This window comes from Daphnia pulicaria, chromosome 5 (assembly GCF_021234035.1).
Source record: "Daphnia pulicaria isolate SC F1-1A chromosome 5, SC_F0-13Bv2, whole genome shotgun sequence".
Taxonomy (NCBI): Eukaryota; Metazoa; Arthropoda; class Branchiopoda; order Diplostraca; family Daphniidae; genus Daphnia; species Daphnia pulicaria.
The window spans coordinates 3,428,703-3,447,819 of NC_060917.1; the positions used below are offsets into that span (position 1 = coordinate 3,428,703).

The 19,117-nt window shown below is 40.6% G+C and overlaps 2 protein-coding genes across 11 annotated transcripts; one reads left to right on the forward strand and one right to left on the reverse strand.

The window, feature by feature from the left end:
* The first annotated feature begins 150 nt into the window (after positions 1-150).
* On the forward strand, positions 151-10,808 carry LOC124340905 (calpain-A-like). Of its 10 annotated transcripts, XM_046793690.1 has the most exons (19): positions 158-330; positions 464-608; positions 5,680-5,856; positions 5,948-6,017; positions 6,099-6,216; positions 6,284-6,418; positions 6,498-6,666; positions 6,737-6,918; positions 6,976-7,229; positions 7,310-7,360; positions 7,439-7,551; positions 7,615-7,832; positions 7,990-8,032; positions 8,302-8,346; positions 8,802-8,928; positions 9,243-9,254; positions 9,848-9,975; positions 10,052-10,247; positions 10,331-10,808. In XM_046793690.1, the coding sequence occupies exons 1-19, from the start codon at positions 236-238 to the stop codon at positions 10,414-10,416; spliced, it is 2,364 nt and encodes a 787-aa protein (XP_046649646.1). In that variant the 5' UTR covers positions 158-235; the 3' UTR covers positions 10,417-10,808. The 10 variants fall into 10 exon arrangements, 8 of the variants coding, with proteins under 8 accessions (XP_046649655.1, XP_046649646.1, XP_046649648.1 ...); XM_046793692.1 differs by lacking the exon at positions 9,243-9,254 and having other exon boundaries at positions 159-330; XM_046793693.1 differs by lacking the exon at positions 8,302-8,346 and having other exon boundaries at positions 160-330.
* Positions 10,809-15,207: 4,399 nt separating this feature from the next.
* On the reverse strand, positions 15,208-17,129 carry LOC124341086 (homeobox protein unplugged-like). The gene is made up of 2 exons (XM_046794013.1): positions 16,362-17,129; positions 15,208-16,282 (listed from the first exon to the last, which is right to left on the reverse strand). The coding sequence occupies exons 1-2, from the start codon at positions 16,876-16,878 to the stop codon at positions 15,408-15,410; spliced, it is 1,392 nt and encodes a 463-aa protein (XP_046649969.1). The 5' UTR covers positions 16,879-17,129; the 3' UTR covers positions 15,208-15,407.
* Positions 17,130-19,117: the final 1,988 nt, after the last annotated feature.

Consider the following 19,117-nt stretch of genomic DNA (forward strand, 5'->3'; position numbering starts at 1 on the left):
AGTTGACTAAGCAATAACAAAGTGACTTGAGAGGAAGTGAAGGGAAGAAGGTGGGGGGTTGACGAAGGGCACGACGAAGCAACATGAAAAGGAGTTGGGGGGTGAAACACTCAAGTGCACAGTTGGAAAAAAATTCCCATTTCATCCACAGATACACTTCAGATCGGTTCTCGAATGGTTGTTGCACAGTATTCAATCTGCGGTAGATGTAATTTAACACTTTGACGCTTTCAGTATGGCAATGAACATACCACTGTTTAAATTCTCCAATTCATACTCAAACGCAGCTGCACATCTTCTCAATCGTCCGAGTCACAACTTATTTCAGAGGTATATCATTTTTAAATAGATTTTGTGTTTCAAGTAGTAGCACCAAACGATTTCTGTTGCTTTTTTTTTGAAAGGCACTAATGTATTTTATTGAAAAAAAAAAACATTATTTCGTTTATGTTTGTCTTTGAAGGTACCAGAAGAACAACAAACATCCCTTTTCTCTCGATGTCCGTTCAAAGAAGTATAAGACGCCGCGTTGCGTTACGTTTGCTACACAATTATTTGAAAATGACGACTCAAATTTCCCGAACGATATTTCGGAATCGGAAAACAAGGTATGTGCCATTTTCATTGTGTTTAAATTGATTTGTTTTAGTTAGTTAGTTAAATGCACGAGAAATAGGTTTAAGTAGAATTTAAACTGCATTCTCATTTTTTAAATGCGTATTCAGTTATTTATTCACACAGAGCGTTGAGTATCGTTTATTATAATTTGTTGAAGTGTAGGTAGACCAATTTCGTAGTTCATAAAATTAATTTATTGCTTTCCCTTGATCATAAAGTGCTCAGCCGTGCTAAAGTTGAGATAAGTGTAACAACGTTTGATGTCGATCAATAGCTGAGTAGGAGGCCCCCAGGAAATTGTACAAGGGTTCAGATGCCAAAAAGTCCGTCGACGGTAAAAAGTGTCCGAGTGATTTATGATGAGTGGCAGTCGCGTGCTTCGTCGTAATTTCGCCTCCTAAAGAATAAGAGGAACCAGTGACCCTGATTGGCATCGACCTACTCCCCTTTTTGGCACGGGAGTTTCCCTAGGCTCTTATCGCTGTTTCGATTAACATGAATGTTGAGTAAGAGGAAAGTTTGTCGGATGTAAGTCAACACATGTTGACTTGAAAAGATTTCATGGTGACTAAACAATGACTTCGTTATTTAGATGTTGTAATTAACCTTCCAGAAGATCGAAGACATACTTCCCCCGTTCAATTTTTCGTTCAACTTCAGCTGTTTCGACATTTTTCTCGTTCAGAGCGATACACTAGTGTATTTAGTTAAAGAAGTATGCTGATATCCAAGAAAGAAATTAGTACAAAAGTAGGCTACAACGAACTTCAAGTCTTAGGAAACCCCCCCCCCCCCCCTTCTTGTTTTTCCCGTACGTCAGCAGCCGGGAATTCTGTTGCCTCAAGGCAAACAACTTCTCCATCCCTGCCATTTCGTTTTACTCTTTTACACTCCCTGCGTAAAAGAAAGGGAAAAGGCGAGTCACGTGCTGGCATCGCTGCGTGTACACTCGAGTTCACGAAAAGAGCAACGCGATCTTTTCTCGTGTTGTCAGTTTAAAATTAATTCGTGTCAAAGTAACCCTGCGGTTATGTAGAAAAGAGTATGTAAAATGAGGTCGAGAGATTTCGAAAAGTCTAGCTAGACTAGAGAAAACACAACAACTGGTTACCCAGTATTTAATAACTTAGAGTATCCTCAGTTGTAGGGTAAAGAGCAACCTCGCCTGGTGGCTGCAGTTTGGCTGCAGATCTGACTCACGTTATCATCCTCTGTCCAACGTCCGTTGAGTGCTGGGAATTGCCGATGTTGGCACACCAGGAATTCCTCGTGAAAAAACAAAACAACACCCATTGCTCGGTCAGTCTAGGAAAGTGTGTTGGACCAGACAGATCGAACTAGTCTGACTTGTCAGTTACGAATAGTCGGAAACTAATTGGACTTTCCCGTCACGAACCCGTTTCAACATTTCATTCGTGCAGCTGTTTTAATTTTCTGGCTCGGCGTTGAAAAAAATTTTAGCTTTCAATCACAATAGAGAAGACCACTGAGCAAGAATGGATTTCTTCCGTTCGGGTTTAAAAAGTTTCGGCCTAGGTGGCTTTAGAATGGATGACAGTACGGCGAATTTGGTCGCAAATTTTGCCAGCGGAGGGCTCGGCATGGCCCTCGACCAAATCTCCCGGACCGCTTTGCCTAGTCGTCGGAAGGATCCACCCCCACCAAGACCTCCCTGTCCCTTCAAAGTGGTGAGCTATTAATTCTTTCCTTTCATAATATCAGTCAACACCATTCAGGCTCATTTTCACTTTTGCCTTTGAACCTGTCAGAAGTATGTTTTAACTCTAAGTTATAAACTCTTGTGTATAAATTCGGCAATGCCGATGGCTACAGACGTCTTTCATTGTCAAATAATGATCTCACCCATGTTTTCGCTTTCAGTGGTAAAAATTCCGTGTAGCTCAAAGCGAAATACGCAGCTCAAGGCCCAATGTTTTTTCGAGGCTCGGCCACAAAAAAGCGAAAGCGGATGCGAAACAAGCGGCCATATGCTACATATGTTTCGTCCTGTTGTCTCCCTCGCCGCTAGAGTTTGAAAATAGAACGAGCTAAGTAAAAGATGGATTACTGTACATAGGAGTCGAGCCAAAGTTTCCTGGACCGTAGAGATAAAAAAGAAGAAATGCGTGTGATTATGTTCTAAAAAAACATCAAATTTTTTTTTCTTTCTTGAAACGTAATTAGTTGTAGGGTAGGATCGTGAGTCGACACGTCTCGATGTCATTTTTTTTTGTTGACGCTAGCAAACTATCGCAAATAATCTGGCAAACATTGCTTCAACGGTATATATATAGCTCTGCCAAATCGCTGTGCGCCTGTTTGTTTTCTCTTGCCCAACAGAACTTGTTTGGAAAACACGTTGTTGGATCGTAATTATTGGCTTGAATGTGTTGATCGTACTACATTTCAGCGTGTTTATCTTTCGTTTTTTTTTTTTTTTTTTTTTTTTTTCTGTTCGGAATTGCTTACACAAACGTTGCGCGTTCAGTCCTTGAGTTAAAGTGCATCAAGACATGGAATTAATGCACTTTGAAAACTATGTAAACCTGTAATAATAATTTTGGCATTCCAGAACAAGAAATCCTTGAAAGAAATTTAGTACATCAATGCAAAAAGCAAATACTCGTTTCGCAAATATTTGAAAATCGACGGTTTAGTGAGTAAGTTGTAGCGCTGTACTACTGAACTGGTTATTTTGAGGGCGTTTCCCGTAGTCACCATATTTTTCTGATTGTCGCCCAGAATAATAATGAGAAATACAGGTTGTAGGAATTTCCTGCTTTAGATGTTCAGGCGTTACTTGAATTTTGGTTCCTTCTGTTCGTTCGTGATGTGACGTATCATGGTCTACTTGCCCTCGAATTTTTACTTGATTTAATCTTGAAGGACACAAGTTTTATTAAATAGCTTTATTTATATTTTTGAATAATTTTGGTGAGCGATTCGTCCGTACTATGATTGTGGTCGCACAATTTTAAGGGTCCTTCTCGTACTATCGTGCCAGCAATCATGATAACAGAAAAATAACTATGAATTGTTGCCATTGGCATGAGCTCCAATTCAGGGCTACACGAATGTTGCACTCATCGTGACAGTATACGGAAATACGAACGGGGCACAAATTTCCATTTTTGAAAATGATTGGCAGTATTTGAGTATTATACTAACAATCAGTTGAGGTCTAAATCAACGATGTTAGGTGGGCGACACAGCTGACGTGTTTAGAGGCTCGAGGCCAACACCAACCGCACCCTCTTTTGCTGTGATGCACAACGCGCAAATGGCCATGCCCTTCAAAGTCTGTATTTTAATGCCACCTTTGCCTTTTTATGTGCATTGCATAGTACCCAAATAGATTAGTCGATTCACGATGATGATTTTATTCTTATCGTGAACATCAGCTTAGCTGTGCCAAGATTTTTCACGTGACTTGCCATATTAAAAACGAGTGGGATTCATTAACTGATATGATGCTATCGTAAACCCCGGTTAGGTAACTGATAACTGGATATGAATGAGGCTATGTATTCAGTACAGTTGGACTGAAAAATTGTCATGCCACGTCAATAGACGAAGACCATGAGAAATTTCGGAGTGGCCTTCTCTATCTACGGTTGCGGGTTTTTAGGGCTTGTCGGTCTATAATATCGTATAGGTGAAATCGAAAGGTGGGAAGACAAAGAGTCATTACCGCTGAAGAAAGTGGCAATTCGAAGGCCACATCCTTGATGGTCAACCAAGCATTTCAATTTCACCGGATATCGTGCCCTATATGATGTACTTTATACTAGTTACGTCGATACAGTACGTAGAAAGAACTTGTTTGGAGTCGTGATAACATTCGCTGTTGGCTCGTATAATACATTGGCCGAATACGCAAGTCTACGTCGTCGATAGTTTGTCGCAGAAAGTGTTGTCGACTAGGTGGAAGAGTTGTTTCCTATACGCATGCTTGCTGGAGTCCCGGCCCTATCGATTTTTACTTCAGCGGAGATACCGTGCCAGACGTCCGAGCTGCAGCTCTGTATCGCCGGCCGCCGACTTTTGTTTTCTCCGGTTCGTGGATCTCAAAATTCCTGAACATTTCTCAAGTGTCGGTTTTGTCAGTGACCCTTTGGATATCCCCACTGAGTTGTCGTCTAGGATATCGAAAACTAATCCTAGGGCGAAATCAAAATGCCTTACACCTATCACAATTTCACTATCTACCATGTGAGTTGCAACATCTTTTTTGACACTAGCATAATGCATATCATTCCTTACTTGTCGACCCCCCCCCCCTATGTTTACCTACACGTTGGGTGTCGTAAGTCTTCGTTATCGACATTCAAGAACGCCACCTGTTGAGTTCAATTTTATTAGACAAGGGTTATTTCAATGCACATGTTTTGAAATCGACATGCTTATCTAGTTCTCGCCTATTTATCAATGGGCTATACAGGTTTTTACCGAGTATACTGTTTTATTGTTGAGGGCATCTAGAAACGAGTGGAAAATTGTTGCCTGGCTCATAGTTTATTTATCTTGAGTGTTTCGAATTTCCGATTTAAAACAAAAACCAGAATATGAAAAGTTTGTATCACAAAGATTCACGCAAACGCCGCAAAGGCCCTGGCATTTTAAAAGTAGGTGGTTTTGGTTTATTTTATCTATTTATATTGTGATTTAACAATTGGAAAAATCGAATCACTGAAAAAGAAATCTTTTCAGTGTTATTTTCTGATTGGCGTTAATTGTATCTAATATGTAGAGGAATTAAGAATAATTATATTCAATTTATTTTTCCGCTATTTTAAAACGATTGTCAGAACAACCGAGAAATTAATTCAAAAAAGAAGCGCCACACCCAGTTTGTGTGGATCAATACAAAAACGATTACTTCGCCCTTTTGGTATTTTCCGCGTTTCGGCGAATCTGGAGATTACAGTGAAATGGCTGTTAATGGCTAGTTATAATCAAGGATGAAATGAAGTAGCTTATTTAGTTAGCACTGTTTGTTTGTTTTCTTACCCTAAGAAGCAAAGACTGACCATACTAATCAAATATTTGTTTGTCAAACAGTTGGGCGAAAAAGGTACAGGAATCAAAGGTCGCACCACCGTGCAAGATTTTGTTCAATTACGGGACAGCTGCTTAGAAAATGGAACCCTATTTGAGGATCCTTCTTTCCCGGCGGAGGATTCTTCCATCTACTATAGCCGACGATCTGCTCGTAATTTTGAATGGTTGAGGCCCACGGTAATCTAATTTCCCAAAAAAAAACTTTGAATTCATAACGACAAATTAAATATAGAGAGAATACTAAAACGGAAATTCCACTTTGCTTTAGGATATTGTCGGAGATCCTCAACTCTTCGTTGAGGGAGCTTCTCGATTTGATGTGCAACAAGGCGAATTGGGTATTGTTTCTTAATTTTTTTACAATTTTTTTACACTTCATGAACCGTTTTCACATCTAATTCTATTACTTTGCATATTAGGTGATTGCTGGCTACTTGCTGCTATGGCCAGTTTAACTCTCAACGAACGACTGTTTCATCAAGTTGTTCCTGAAGATCAAAGTTTTACCGATAATTATGCTGGAATTTTTCATTTTCGGTGTGGAATTCATTTTCTAATTGACAGTAGTAAAATGAATAATAAAATATTTTTATTTTCCATTTAGGATTTGGCAGTACGGAAGTTGGGTCGATGTGGTGGTAGACGACCGCTTGCCAACATGTGACGGAAAACTGGTCTTTTTGCAGTCACACACCAAAAATGAATTTTGGAGCGCTCTATTGGAAAAAGCATATGCCAAGTATTTAAATAACGCCAGCAGGATAAATTAAATCCTTAAAAGAATTCGTATCCAAATGTAATTTACTGTTATATAACAGGCTCCATGGTGGCTACGAAGCCCTCAAAGGCGGAACTACATGCGAGGCCATGGAAGATTTTACTGGGGGTGTGAGTGAAATGTACGAACTCAATCAATCTCCCCCGAATCTGTTCAAGATTCTACTGAAAGCTCACGAGCGCTCATCACTAATGAGTTGCGCAATCGAGGTTAAGCATTTTGATAATTTCATTCGCGTTTCGCTTATTTAATGCAGCATTTCATCATGTAATTGTGCAGCCGGATCCCGATCAATTGGAAGCTGAAACTCCGATGGGGTTGATCAAAGGACACGCTTACAGTATTACAAGCGTCAAAATGATGGATATCCGCACCCCTCGAATGTCTGGACAGATTCCCATGATTCGTATTCGAAATCCTTGGGGAAATGAAGCCGAGTGGAAAGGCGCATGGAGCGATCAGTAAATGACTACTACACCGACATTTAAAGTTTTGACATAAACATTTGAAAATTCTAGATCTCCTGAGTGGCAGTTTATTCCGGCGGAAGAAAAAGAAGAGGTTGGTCTGACTTTCGATCGAGACGGAGAGTTTTGGATGTCTTTCCGCGATTTTTCAGCCCATTATTCTCGCCTGGAAATCGTGAATTTGAATGCTGACTCGCTGGAAGAGGAGGAATTGTCCGGTAACCAATCCAAACGTTGGTCTGCAAATGAATTCGCTGGAAACTGGGTAAAGGGAGCATCTGCTGGCGGCTGCAGGAATCATTTAGGTAAGAAATTGTTAATCATATCATGAAAACCATCATTCTAAACTAGATGTGATACTCATTGTTATTTTTAATTGTTACAGCCACTTTTCATCTGAATCCACAGTACCGCATTACTTTGGAGGATCCCGATGGTAATTATTATATAAATAAATCACAATTCTCTATAAACGACGGATCCATATAACACTTTTCTTTACATTTAAATATAGACGACGATAACGACGATAAATGCACGGTGATTGTGGCATTGATGCAGAAGAACCGCAGAGCTCAGCGGAAAATTGGTCTAGATTGCCTCACAATTGGATTCACCATTTATCTTGTAAGCTCGGAACGGTCTACGGATCTGCCACAGAAGTTTTATTTATAACTTTACTTTGGTTAGCTGAAAAATCCGGATACGGCGCCAAAACCCCTAGACAATAAATTTTTCAAGTATAACGCGTCTGTCGCCCGTTCACCATCTTTTATCAATCTCCGTGAAGTCAGCTGTCGCTTCAAGCTTCCACCGGGTGTTTACGCCATTATACCGTCCACTTTCGAACCAAATGAAGAGGGAGAATTCATTTTGCGAGTCTTCTCCGAAAAGAAGAATAACATGGAGTAACTTTTTTAAAGCTTCTAATTAACTATTCATAATTCAATCATTTGAATCGTCTTAAAATCGTACGTGTCTTATCCTATAACACCTTAATCCGGGTTTAATGAGTTTTAGACGTGTATTTTGCGCCTACAATGTTTTCATTCAATTCCGTAACAGGGAGAACGACGAAGAAGTGGATATCGGCGAAGCAGACGAACAAGTAAGTCGCTGTTTAATTCGACGATAAAATAAAACTTTTGCTAAATACGTATTACTGATGGCATGGCCGATAGCATGACGAATTTGGTTGTGTTACTTAGTCTTTCCTGTCGCTTATTTATTTACTGAATTATTTTTTGTTTTGTTTATAATTTTCTTTCAAGCTGATTGTGCGTTCACGCGATTGCTTCTCCGTTCTTTTTTATTGCAATTTTTTAAAATTCTTATTTCCTTACTTTCTTTGACGTGGCACTTGATTCGCCCCACTAGGGTAAAACTGGCCGGAAGCACAACGATGGCAAATACTTTTATCACGTAAGTCTAGACTGTGACAGCTTCCTGAAAAAGACTTTTCCTCGAAAATTATATTTCCTTTATGACGATCCTTTATGCGCAATCTACCCGCTTGCTATGTCAATTTGAATTTCCTTTCGAATAACGTAAAATTTGACAATAGTTGCCAATTTTCAGAAAGCATTTAATTTTTATTTTTGTATGCTTTCTTTCCATTCAATTAAACTAAAAAAAAAATCATCAGATTTTTATAGTAGGAGTCTAAAACACATTTAAGTTTTCAATCATCACATCAATTAATTGCGAAAATCTCTTCATTGCTATCTGGAAGTTAGCCAGAATCCCCGTACCTGTAAACAGATTGGATTGCTATGTTTTGAAAAATTTGAATTTGCGTACATTTAGCAATTTTTGATGTACTGGCTTTACTTTTTAGATCCCATTTTGATTGGAAAATTTTATTTCTATATTTGCAGGTAAAAAGTAATGATACTTTTGACGACTCCAGTGACGTCGTCCAGCTCTTCCGTCGTGTTTCCGGAGTTGACATGGAGATTGATTGGGTTGAACTGCAAAACGTTCTTAATACTTCCTTCCAGCGTGGTAAGTACTACCGTTTTCTTAATCACCAACATTTGGATTGCTGTACAGGTTTCGTATATGCCCGTTCCGTGGAGATACTGTGGTGTTCTTTTGTAGTGGATTTAATACCGCAATTGGTTCCAAGTGTTTCATCCCTATTTGCGTCTAGCTTGGAGTCATTTTTTTGGATTGCAATCCGGTCATGTTGGATTTGTATCCGTAGTAGAATTTAGAATACCCCAAAGTCAACTAATTAACCACAACTAATACAAATCAATCGTTGCAACACATACTCTGGGAAAAATCTTACCGGGAATTCGGATCCGGACGTGCAGAATCTTCAGAGGGTAAGACTGGATATTCGTGTACTTACCTGATCATCCGTTAGACGATTGAAGATACTTTTTCTCCCCTATTCTTTCGTACATTTTTCCAACGGACAATTTTACTTTTTAGAGCTTAAAGTTATCACACATTTTTATTGCACACAACACTCCCCTGCGACATTTTCCGAGACATTTTCTTATAAAGATTTGACACCGTTATAAATTTACGAATCCCGTTTATTCATCACTCGTTACACAGAATATTTAGACTAAATTCAGTGTTATTCAGAGAAGTGAAACCCCCTTGGTGATGGTAACTTATTGGTAAGGTTATGGGTCGCAAAATGATTGACCATGTATATAAACCCAGCATTATCATTCTTTTCATTAATATTTTTGGTGAATGAAAATTTGTCCAATTAACTAATAGACCATGTCGGCATGGGAGATCATTGATGATCTTGTTTGCTAAATGACCTTTCTCTGGCCTTCTTGTTTTTTACCTCTCACTAATTTCTGGACGCAAAAATTCATAACATCCGTAGACTGAACTTACAACATGCCCTAAAGTTCTTCGAATAAAATGTTTCTTCTATGTGCGGCATCAATTGCAGAGTTCGCGTTCGAGGGATTCAGCAAAGACGTCTGCCGCAGCATGATCGCCATGTTAGACTCGGACCATTCAGGAAAACTTGGCTTCGAAGAGTTCAAAAAATTATGGTCTGACATTCAAACATGGAAGGTACGACTATTTAAATTTTGCTGTTATTTCAAGAGCAAAATGTATTTAAAAAGTTTTCATTTTATCAAACACTCAGAACACATTTAAACTATACGATCGTGATCATAGCAACACACTTAGCACCTTGGAGTTGCGTTCCGCCCTTCATGCAGTTGGCTATCGCCTCAACTATCACGTACTAAACGCACTCGTTTTGCGTTATGGCAACCGGCAAGGCACTCTGGCATTTGATGATTTTATTATGTGTGCCATCAAAATGAAATCAATGATTGGTACGGAAATTTTTCGTTTTTTTTCCAATTATTTCCTTCATATGGAACCTAATATCTTCCCTAAATTGTTTCTATAATTACAGAGGCTTTCAAAGAGCGGGATCCTTACAACACCAAACGCGCAACCTTTACACTCGACGAATGGATTGACAAGACTCTATATTGTTAGATCTATTAATATTTATATTGTTGTGGACATTTACCGAACATTTTTCGGACTAATTAGCATCAAGCTATCCACGTTTGTTGAGCTTTAGAACACTTCCATTAGCTTGTTTTTCATCTCTTTTTACATCCAATTTTCGATCAACATATACAGTACATGCATTTAAAGATGCCGAAAGAGTAAATTTTGCTTCCCATTGAAGTTGATTTGCATGCTGCTTGTATCTTTTTGCCTCGCCATTTTGATTCATTTTGTCGTTGCTTTTGAACGTTTAAGATGTTCAATAAGAAGACTCCTATCTAAAGAAAATGGTTTCAATCTACGCTGCCTCTTAAACCTAAATGGAATGGGACTTTTTCTCATATTCTGAACAATATACATCCTATTAAATAATATTTTTTAAAAACATTTATAAATCAGTGCACCGATTAATATTAAGTGATAGGATTTTTTCACGGATACCTTATTCCTCTGAATTTGAAAATACCAGTGGATTCACTGGTACTATTGCTATGCCTATGGCCTCACTGGTTAATTGGTAAGTTTGAATTTAATTACACGGTCGATACCGTCATGTCGATACCGAAAAGAACTCTCAAAAGAACGCAAGCTGGTCTCTGGCAGGCCAGTACTGTACATTCCGTAAGATTATGATGATTTACTGGCGGGGTGCCGGCACGTAAAACTAAAAGTATAACTGCCCTAGTGCCGCGCCTTTATCCAAAAATGAAAATATAGTTTTTGTTGAAACTACCGCCTTTGTGTAGTTTTTTCATTGCGACGAATCGTAAATACGTTTCAATCCTGGAATTTTCAAAATTTTGAATTGCAATGCGCATTGAACGCCACCTAGCAGCAGTTAGGGCTACAAAAAACGCCATCTAGCAACAAAGCCAGAGTCATTTACTGACAAAGCCGTGATTCCGTGAATTCCGTTTCTGGTGAAAAGGCAACACCGCTTAGGCGCTTAGGCGCCTGGCGCCTAGTTCGTAGTTCTCTGACTTTCTCACAGTAAATAACTAAGGCAATAAGGCAACAAACCATATTATTTTAATAATTGGCAGGCAAAAAATCTAATCTTTTTGCAATCTTTCTTTGAAAGTTTTAACATATTATTGTGTGAGATGTTATTTCCGGAAAAAATATTCTACTTTTAACCCTAATCCCGTTTGCTTCTTTCCCCATATTTCCTCAAAGGCGAGACATAGCAACGACACACAGCAGGCTATGGCAAAAAAAGGGAAAAAAACGGTGAGAAAGAATCCCCACAGTGTTAGCGAGTTAATGTACCATCGAGGGAGATGTCGGTCACTTCGTCAATATACTTTTGGATGCAGTCTCGGAAACATCAGTAATGGATGTAATATATTCTGTTGGATACATATCAATATGTATGCGTAGCAGGGAGGCAGAAATCGACAATTCCCTCCGACATCACTGACACGCTATTGACCACGATTGTGTGTCCTTCTTATCCTGAGTGGGGCCGCCAACTTTTATGTGTGATAATATTCTCTCTTCCTCTCTATTCAACCCGTGCCATCGCATCCATTAGAAGAGGAAATAGATCATCAGCTCCGACTGCCATTATCGGCTACGTTTGAGAATCGAAGGGAAAAAACAAGGAAAAAAAGGGGAAAAAAGGGCTGAAGAGGGGGTAAATGATTCCATTCCGGCTAACGGAAGAGAATACGTGGTGGGTGTCCGGAACGATTCACCCGGATCTATAACCCACTTCCATTGAGCGGATCTCCACATCCTCATCTTCCATATTTCAGCATCATACTCGGCTTCTTGATTGAGAAGATTGTCGTCATCTTTGACATAGTATAAAGATCATGCATTGCTGTATAGGTGCTGACTGCGGGAACAAAAATTCCCACACAAGTAAGTACCGATAAAAATTCATTGATTTTGGCTGCATGAATGGGTTACGTCTAAAACTAGTCAATGAAAATCATTAAACTTGATTAGTGTACACTCCATATACACCAGTTTTAAGAATATTATTGTGTATACGTCAATAGTAAAAAGAAGGATGTAGAACTCCCTGGTATACAAGAAAATGTGATTTGTTGTTATTGTATCGACTGAATTGATACCTAATTGATTCATCTTCTGACAGTGCCGACATGGACAAAAAAAGGCGTGGTAGAAACAACCAATCAGCCGGAGAAGGGCGAGCAGCAGAGAATATCTGGCGCCTCTTTGTCTCGCTCGTGAGCGTTTCTTCTCGATTTCGCTCATTATTCAGTGCGAGGACTAAAAAGCTTAGGCACAAAGAGCTGTTTTAATGTTGGCAAACGACCAGGTTTGATGGGAGAAATTGTGTTTATTATTAGAAGTGGACCATAACCCATTGATTGTCGGCCTCTGCAACGAAGGAGCAACAAAATGAACAAAAGTCCTTGCGCCAGTGGCCACCAACGAATGTTTTTTTTTCTAGTACCCATAAACTTTGAGTGCCGCTGGAATATATAGAAAAGCTCATTATTCATTAAACGCACTTCACAATTCGGACATTCCCGTGAAATGGAAAACAAATGGGCGGCTTTGATATGCGCTTTATAGCCTACAGTATATGCATTCCGTGGGCGGGCACACGGACAATGTCTATCATCACCAGCAATTTCGTGCCAGCACCCGTGATTGGCAGGAACTGACACTGAATTACAGCCTTACTGATGCGCTACAGTCGCCAGTCGCCAGACTATAGAGAGTGATATGTGTTTTCTACATCCAAATGGTACAGTGCTGGTCTTGCGTAAGGGAACTTGTTATCGTGCACAGCAAAACGAATCATTTCATTTTCTTTAGAAATTATTTCTTAATTTGGTTTCCTTTGAAAAGTCGGCTTGGTTCATTTTCATTTAATATACCTACCCGCATGGAATATACTCTTTGATTGCAAACGAATCAAATGTTTTTTGTCTGGAAGATTCAATCGAAATAACGTGTGAGTAATTTTGACACCGACGACAAGACCCCATCACACGTCAAACTCGTCTGTCCCTGCGGTTTTGTTTCCGTTTTGGAGAAAAAGTTAAAAACGATCATTATTTGTTATAGAGATGGGATATCAGATAAGACGCAAATCAATCAATAATTTGCATCCATTTTCCCAAATGCGTTCTTACAATCAAAAGCAACGATGCATACAGGAACTTATACAGGATATGATACTATATAATATGGCTATACAGATAGAGGCATTTCCCAGCACGGCTGTATCTCATAAAGTAACAATGTGTAATAGAATATAGCGGCACAAAAAAGGGCAAATGTAGGAACACACACATATACATAAGCGTGCATAAGGGGGGAAAAGGGCGGCGGCCGAGAGATCCATGAGACCATGACCTGTGTTCGACACAGCATTATAGGACTGACATCGCGCGTTAAACTGTGCAGAAAACCGAATCATAAAAACTGGTTTGCTGGACATAACGCGTCTCACACTCATCCGCGACCCTTATACCATCACCGATTCGATTGCCAACGCGAGAAGGGATATCTTTGCACCAATAGCATATATACATGTGCTGGAGAAAAAAATACAAGAAAAAGAATCTCATTTCTTTGTAGTCAAGTGCTCAGGTTCACGCGTCAATAGTTAAATACGTTACGGTTTGTAGGGGCGGAAGTGTTTACTGGATCGTCGCACTTCGACAGCAACCCATCACTTCTAATCATCGACTAAGCGCCGCTAAGCGCTAAACATGCAGCGATCAGTTCTCTAGGGATGCATTGCTCTGGATATACTTACACTAAATTTTTGTACTCTAGTAGGGTCAGAAATTTCTGTGGAAAAAATCAACTTTACTTGTAATTATCTATTCGGCAGAATTTGCCAAAATTCGCCAAAATTATCTTTCTGTAAGTCTGGTTAATAATATATATGGAAGAATAATGCGAATTCGATTTCTTTAGTCCAGACTGACTTGGACTTGATTGGATTTAAATATTGTCGTTATTAGTAGAGAGAGTGTAGACGGGAAATAAGAGAGCTATAGAGAGAGAGAAAAAAGGGGGAGGCGTCGTCTCGCTCGGCGTGTTTTTGTTGTTGGGTTGTTTGCCTGTTTGGACCCTTTTCCCTCATATTCTTCCAGGCTGGCAGTTGAAATTGCGCTCGTGGTCGAGATGCTCAACGCTTTTTGACGCGCTAATAGGATTAGATACATAGTCATTCGCAGTTGTATAGCGCACGGTAATCACCGAAGCTGTCGGGTCCCATGTCAGGACCAGTTTTGATTGACAGCTTTCCATCCCTCTTTTTGCCTTTCGGATCAGTTTTCTTCCAGCAACTTTTCCGGGTTTCCACAGGCTGTGTATATCTGACCGACGTGCACAAGCGTGGCCAAACCCTGCTCATCATCAACTGTCACTCGGCCCGAGAGTTTCAAGAAAAATTTCCATAATACAAAGTTCTCTGGCTCGCTTTCTCTCTCTGCTGTGTCTCGGAGAGTCTCATTCTCTCTTTAGTTTCTACCCGCCCCATTATGTTGTCCATCAGCGCGCAAGTGTATTATATTCACCCGAAAACCAGTTATGATGATTAGTTATCACAGCAGGTTCGCTTCTCTCACAAGTCCAGCTCCTCCCCTTGTTTTTATTCGTTTCCTTTTTGCCACAACAACATTGAACCGACCCCACAGCAGAAATCAAAATTGGACTTGGGTTTCAAATCAAAGACTTTCTATATTGCTGATTCCAACTTTTTCTCTCTTATAAGAGCTACCGGAAATTAACTACGTTTGACATACTACTTTTCCAAATGAATCATTTATTGGAATTTTATTTAATTGTGCCTCGTTAACAAACCAAATTTATCATAGGTAACCAGTGACATAATTATTCAAAATCAATGGGAGATCTAAAAAATGGTAAAAAGGATGAAAAGGTTCTAATAATGCAAGATATAGATGAATTCATTGTGATTATAGTTACGTGAGTGTTTTATATAGTGTACAGACATAACATATTAATAGTCTAATCTAATAAGCTGAATTTGAAACTGCTTGATCGGCGGTGGCAGCCGAAGTTTCCGCTTCCGACGGATGGGCCGGTCGGTGAGAAAGTGAACGAAAGAGAGTCGAGCCGGAAGAGCGGAATGGTGAGGACGACGACAGGTTCAACTCCGTCACAGGTGATGGATGCTGTCGGTGCGGTGCGGTAATATTAGAATTACTACTATTATTACCAGCAGCAGCTCCACCGGGATTTTTCTCCATCTGCTGGTGCTGGGAGCGAAGCGCAATTCGGTTGACATGCACCGGGATGGGCACCACTAGTTTTTGCTGCTGCTGGGACGACGAGTGATGATGATGAGTGCCAGTTGAATGATGTTGATGATGCGAAAGCGATTGCTGTGAGTGGTGCTGCTGGTGGTGGTTGGAATGCTGGCCGCCGCTATTCATTCGAGACGGGCCACCTGTCACCAGAGCGGCTTTGACCCTTTTCCATTTGGCGCGTCGATTTTGAAACCAAATCTTGATCTGAACTTCCGACAAACGCAACTGATGGGCAATTTGTGAGCGCTCTGTCAAGCTCAGGTACTTTTTGGCCTGGAATTCGCGCTCCAGTTCAATTAACTGGTGCGTAGAGAAAGCTGTCCGGCGACGGCGGTTTTTACTGTTGCCGCCGGCGTGAGAAATCGTTGCGTCGATCGAGCTGTCGGACGAGGTGACAACCACTGTTGAGTTGGCCGTATTATTACCTAAAGAATCAACCGCTCCGTCGGCCAGCACCACCTCGCTGCTGCAGCCCATTGAGTTGATGATGACGGGATAAATGCTGTGCTGGGTTTTGTCCTGGATCACGTCTTCTTCTAGACTGCTGCTGCCTTCCGACAGGATATCCAATTCACTTTCTGCATCGTTATTTTAAAGCATTCTTGTTATTAGCATTCAAATAAAATGTCCGAGATGTTTTATAAAAGATAAAATTACCTGAGCGTTCGGGAGACGTGTTATTCATGCGATCGCAACTATTCGATCGTTGGTGATCGGAGAGAAGATCGGCCACGCTGTATCCAATGGTGGCGGATTTTTTCGATGATCTGCTGTCGCCTTCCAGAAAACTGGCATCAGGAGCTCCTGCTGCGAATGGCATTCGATTCATGATTGCTGCCGGTGAAAACTGCTGTTGACATTGTTGAAACGTTCTGTTGGAGGCGGCGGCAGCAGCTACGGCCAAATGCTGGTGCAGAGCGGCCGCGTGATAGGTCAAGAAATCGAAATTCTGCTGTTGGTTCCTCGGCGGTGGCAGGTGATGAAAGAAGTGCTGATAAACCAGCGGTGCAAATCGGCTAGCTGGCGAATCGGAAACGGACGAAGAGGAAGAAACTGAATCCATTAGGCCCATCTGGGTCACCGATCCGGCAGCGGCAGCAGCTAACATCACTGATGGATCCAGAGGATTCAACCACCTTAGATTGTTACCAGACGGAAATCTCGACGACTCCATAACTATAACGTCAATTTCTCTTTTTTTTTTCGATTGTGAATTAAAGGTAAATAACCTTGATGATAACTTCACCAACAGTATGAAATTTCGATAATATCAGCTTTGATGGGAAGCGGCCGGTGGAGCAAGTCCATCCGGCGGATGAGACAACTGATGACTGACTAAATGTCAGAGATTTGTCGTTCACTTCTCTGTCGGCAATTTCCAGTAGATACTCGTTCGGCTCTCTTTGTGCAGGGTGCTGGACCGTGTTGAGGAGCGATTATAGCCGCCAACAGATCTTCTCTTCACGCGCCACTCCTCCTTGTCTCCCCCCCCTAGAAGAAGGAAAAGGCCAACGGAGAAAGAGGGTTGGATACTCACAGCCGACAATCCGCCCATTAAGTCACGTGACCCTCTTCCGATTGGATCCTTTTCAATGCCCCATTGCTGCTCATGATTTATGACGAAATAACCACCCTCTCCCCCCCTTCCGTTACTCCTCTTTCTGCACGGCAGAATTATACCGATCAGTAGGCGTCGCCGCTATTATCACCCCCCAACAGCACCAACAAATAAAAGGGATTAATGCGGTTGATAGCTGTATCAATCTGCATTGACAATCAGTCGGCGCCGCCAATCTCGACGACAAAAAAATAATAATCCATCAGATTTTTTATTTAGCAATCAATGATAATGCTGGAATTATTTTTAATGACACCTCCAAAGAAATGGACACATATATTTGAGTTAAACAATTGGTGAAAACACAAATGGCTTGGTTGCTTCCGCACTTAAAGTACAGAGACAGAACTCGGCAGCCTTTAAGCTAACGTGAATTACGAACAACAATTCATGGCATTTAGTACAACACACTAAGTATAAGAGGTGACATTTTGAAACGACGATGACAAGCAGCAGCGCCGTAATGTTCAAAGTCAAACTTTCAAATCAGCTGCAGAGCCAAAAGACTTGCCGCCCTCCGCTGCTGCCACCGTGGCTTTCTTATTGTATGTAACCTCGTCAGCCCTTTTCAATTGACGTACGCGAGAGGTGTCCCCCCTCGTTTTGCTGTTAATGCCATTAATGCGCTCTATAGGGAGATAGGTGTGCGCACCAGTTGCTCGTTTGGCGCCTTCAAGCCATATAGATTTGTGGGTTGTATTTATGAAAAAAAGTTTTCATTTTTCTGCTTCTTACATGTTTTATACCCACCTTCTTGGGGATGTGTGAAAGCCATCCCTGTAACTTCCCCTATATAGTTACGTACGCCAAGGCTTTATTCGAGCTCCAGCTTGCAGTCCATACGGCGTATTCTTCAGTCATCAAATCCATTCCACGCCCACTTGAATGTATTTTTTTTTTTTTCGGGTGGGGGTAACAACAGCTAGTTTTCTTTATGCTGCCAACCGTGTGATTTATTGTTTCCTTTTGGAATCAATGCTTATATGTATACGTTTAACAGGGGATTACATTTTATTGAAGCGCGCTTGTTCGAAACGTTTAGTTCTCAAAACATTTCTTTTGTCGTTGCGCGCGTTTTGTCCAAGAATATGTACCATCCGCAGACGATGTATGAGAACATATTACGTGGACGATTTCCCCCTTCTCAATATTTCCTATTTTGCCTTAGCCGAACTGATATACTTCCTGTTTGCTTTACACACACCATCACGGTGTGTATATTGACAAATTGATTCCTTTTTTTCTTTTTGGTTGCATATGTTAAAATTCTGTATTATGCACTTTGTGACACACAAAATACATTATGCGGCACATTATATTGCGCCACGGACTTGAGAAAGTACAGCCAACACTTTAATAAGGTTATTCGACAGTCGATTTTGTATTTAATCTATTAGGCTAACAGCCATTTGCAGTTCTATTGAATACCGTCACTATGTTGAATGTAATTCTATTACACATGTCGGTAGCTTGTAAGCATGCGTATGCTACCGAACATTATCTGAGGAGTGACAATTACTGAAAATTGAGAGGTATAATGTGATATCCAGATGCTTGTTGCACCGCGGATCCATCATCTAGCAAATGGAAAAGAAGTGACAGATTTCGGATCATTTGACTTTTACCCACCGTCGTCGGAACAAAGGCTGGTCTTTTATTTTTTTTTCAAATTCTATCCATACTGCGCTAACTGTTGTAACTATTCAAAGTGGGCTATATACGCGGCCGACAAGAGTGTGAGAGTGCAATGGCGTAACAAAGTTGACAGCTGATTCACGAATGACAAACGAGTTGT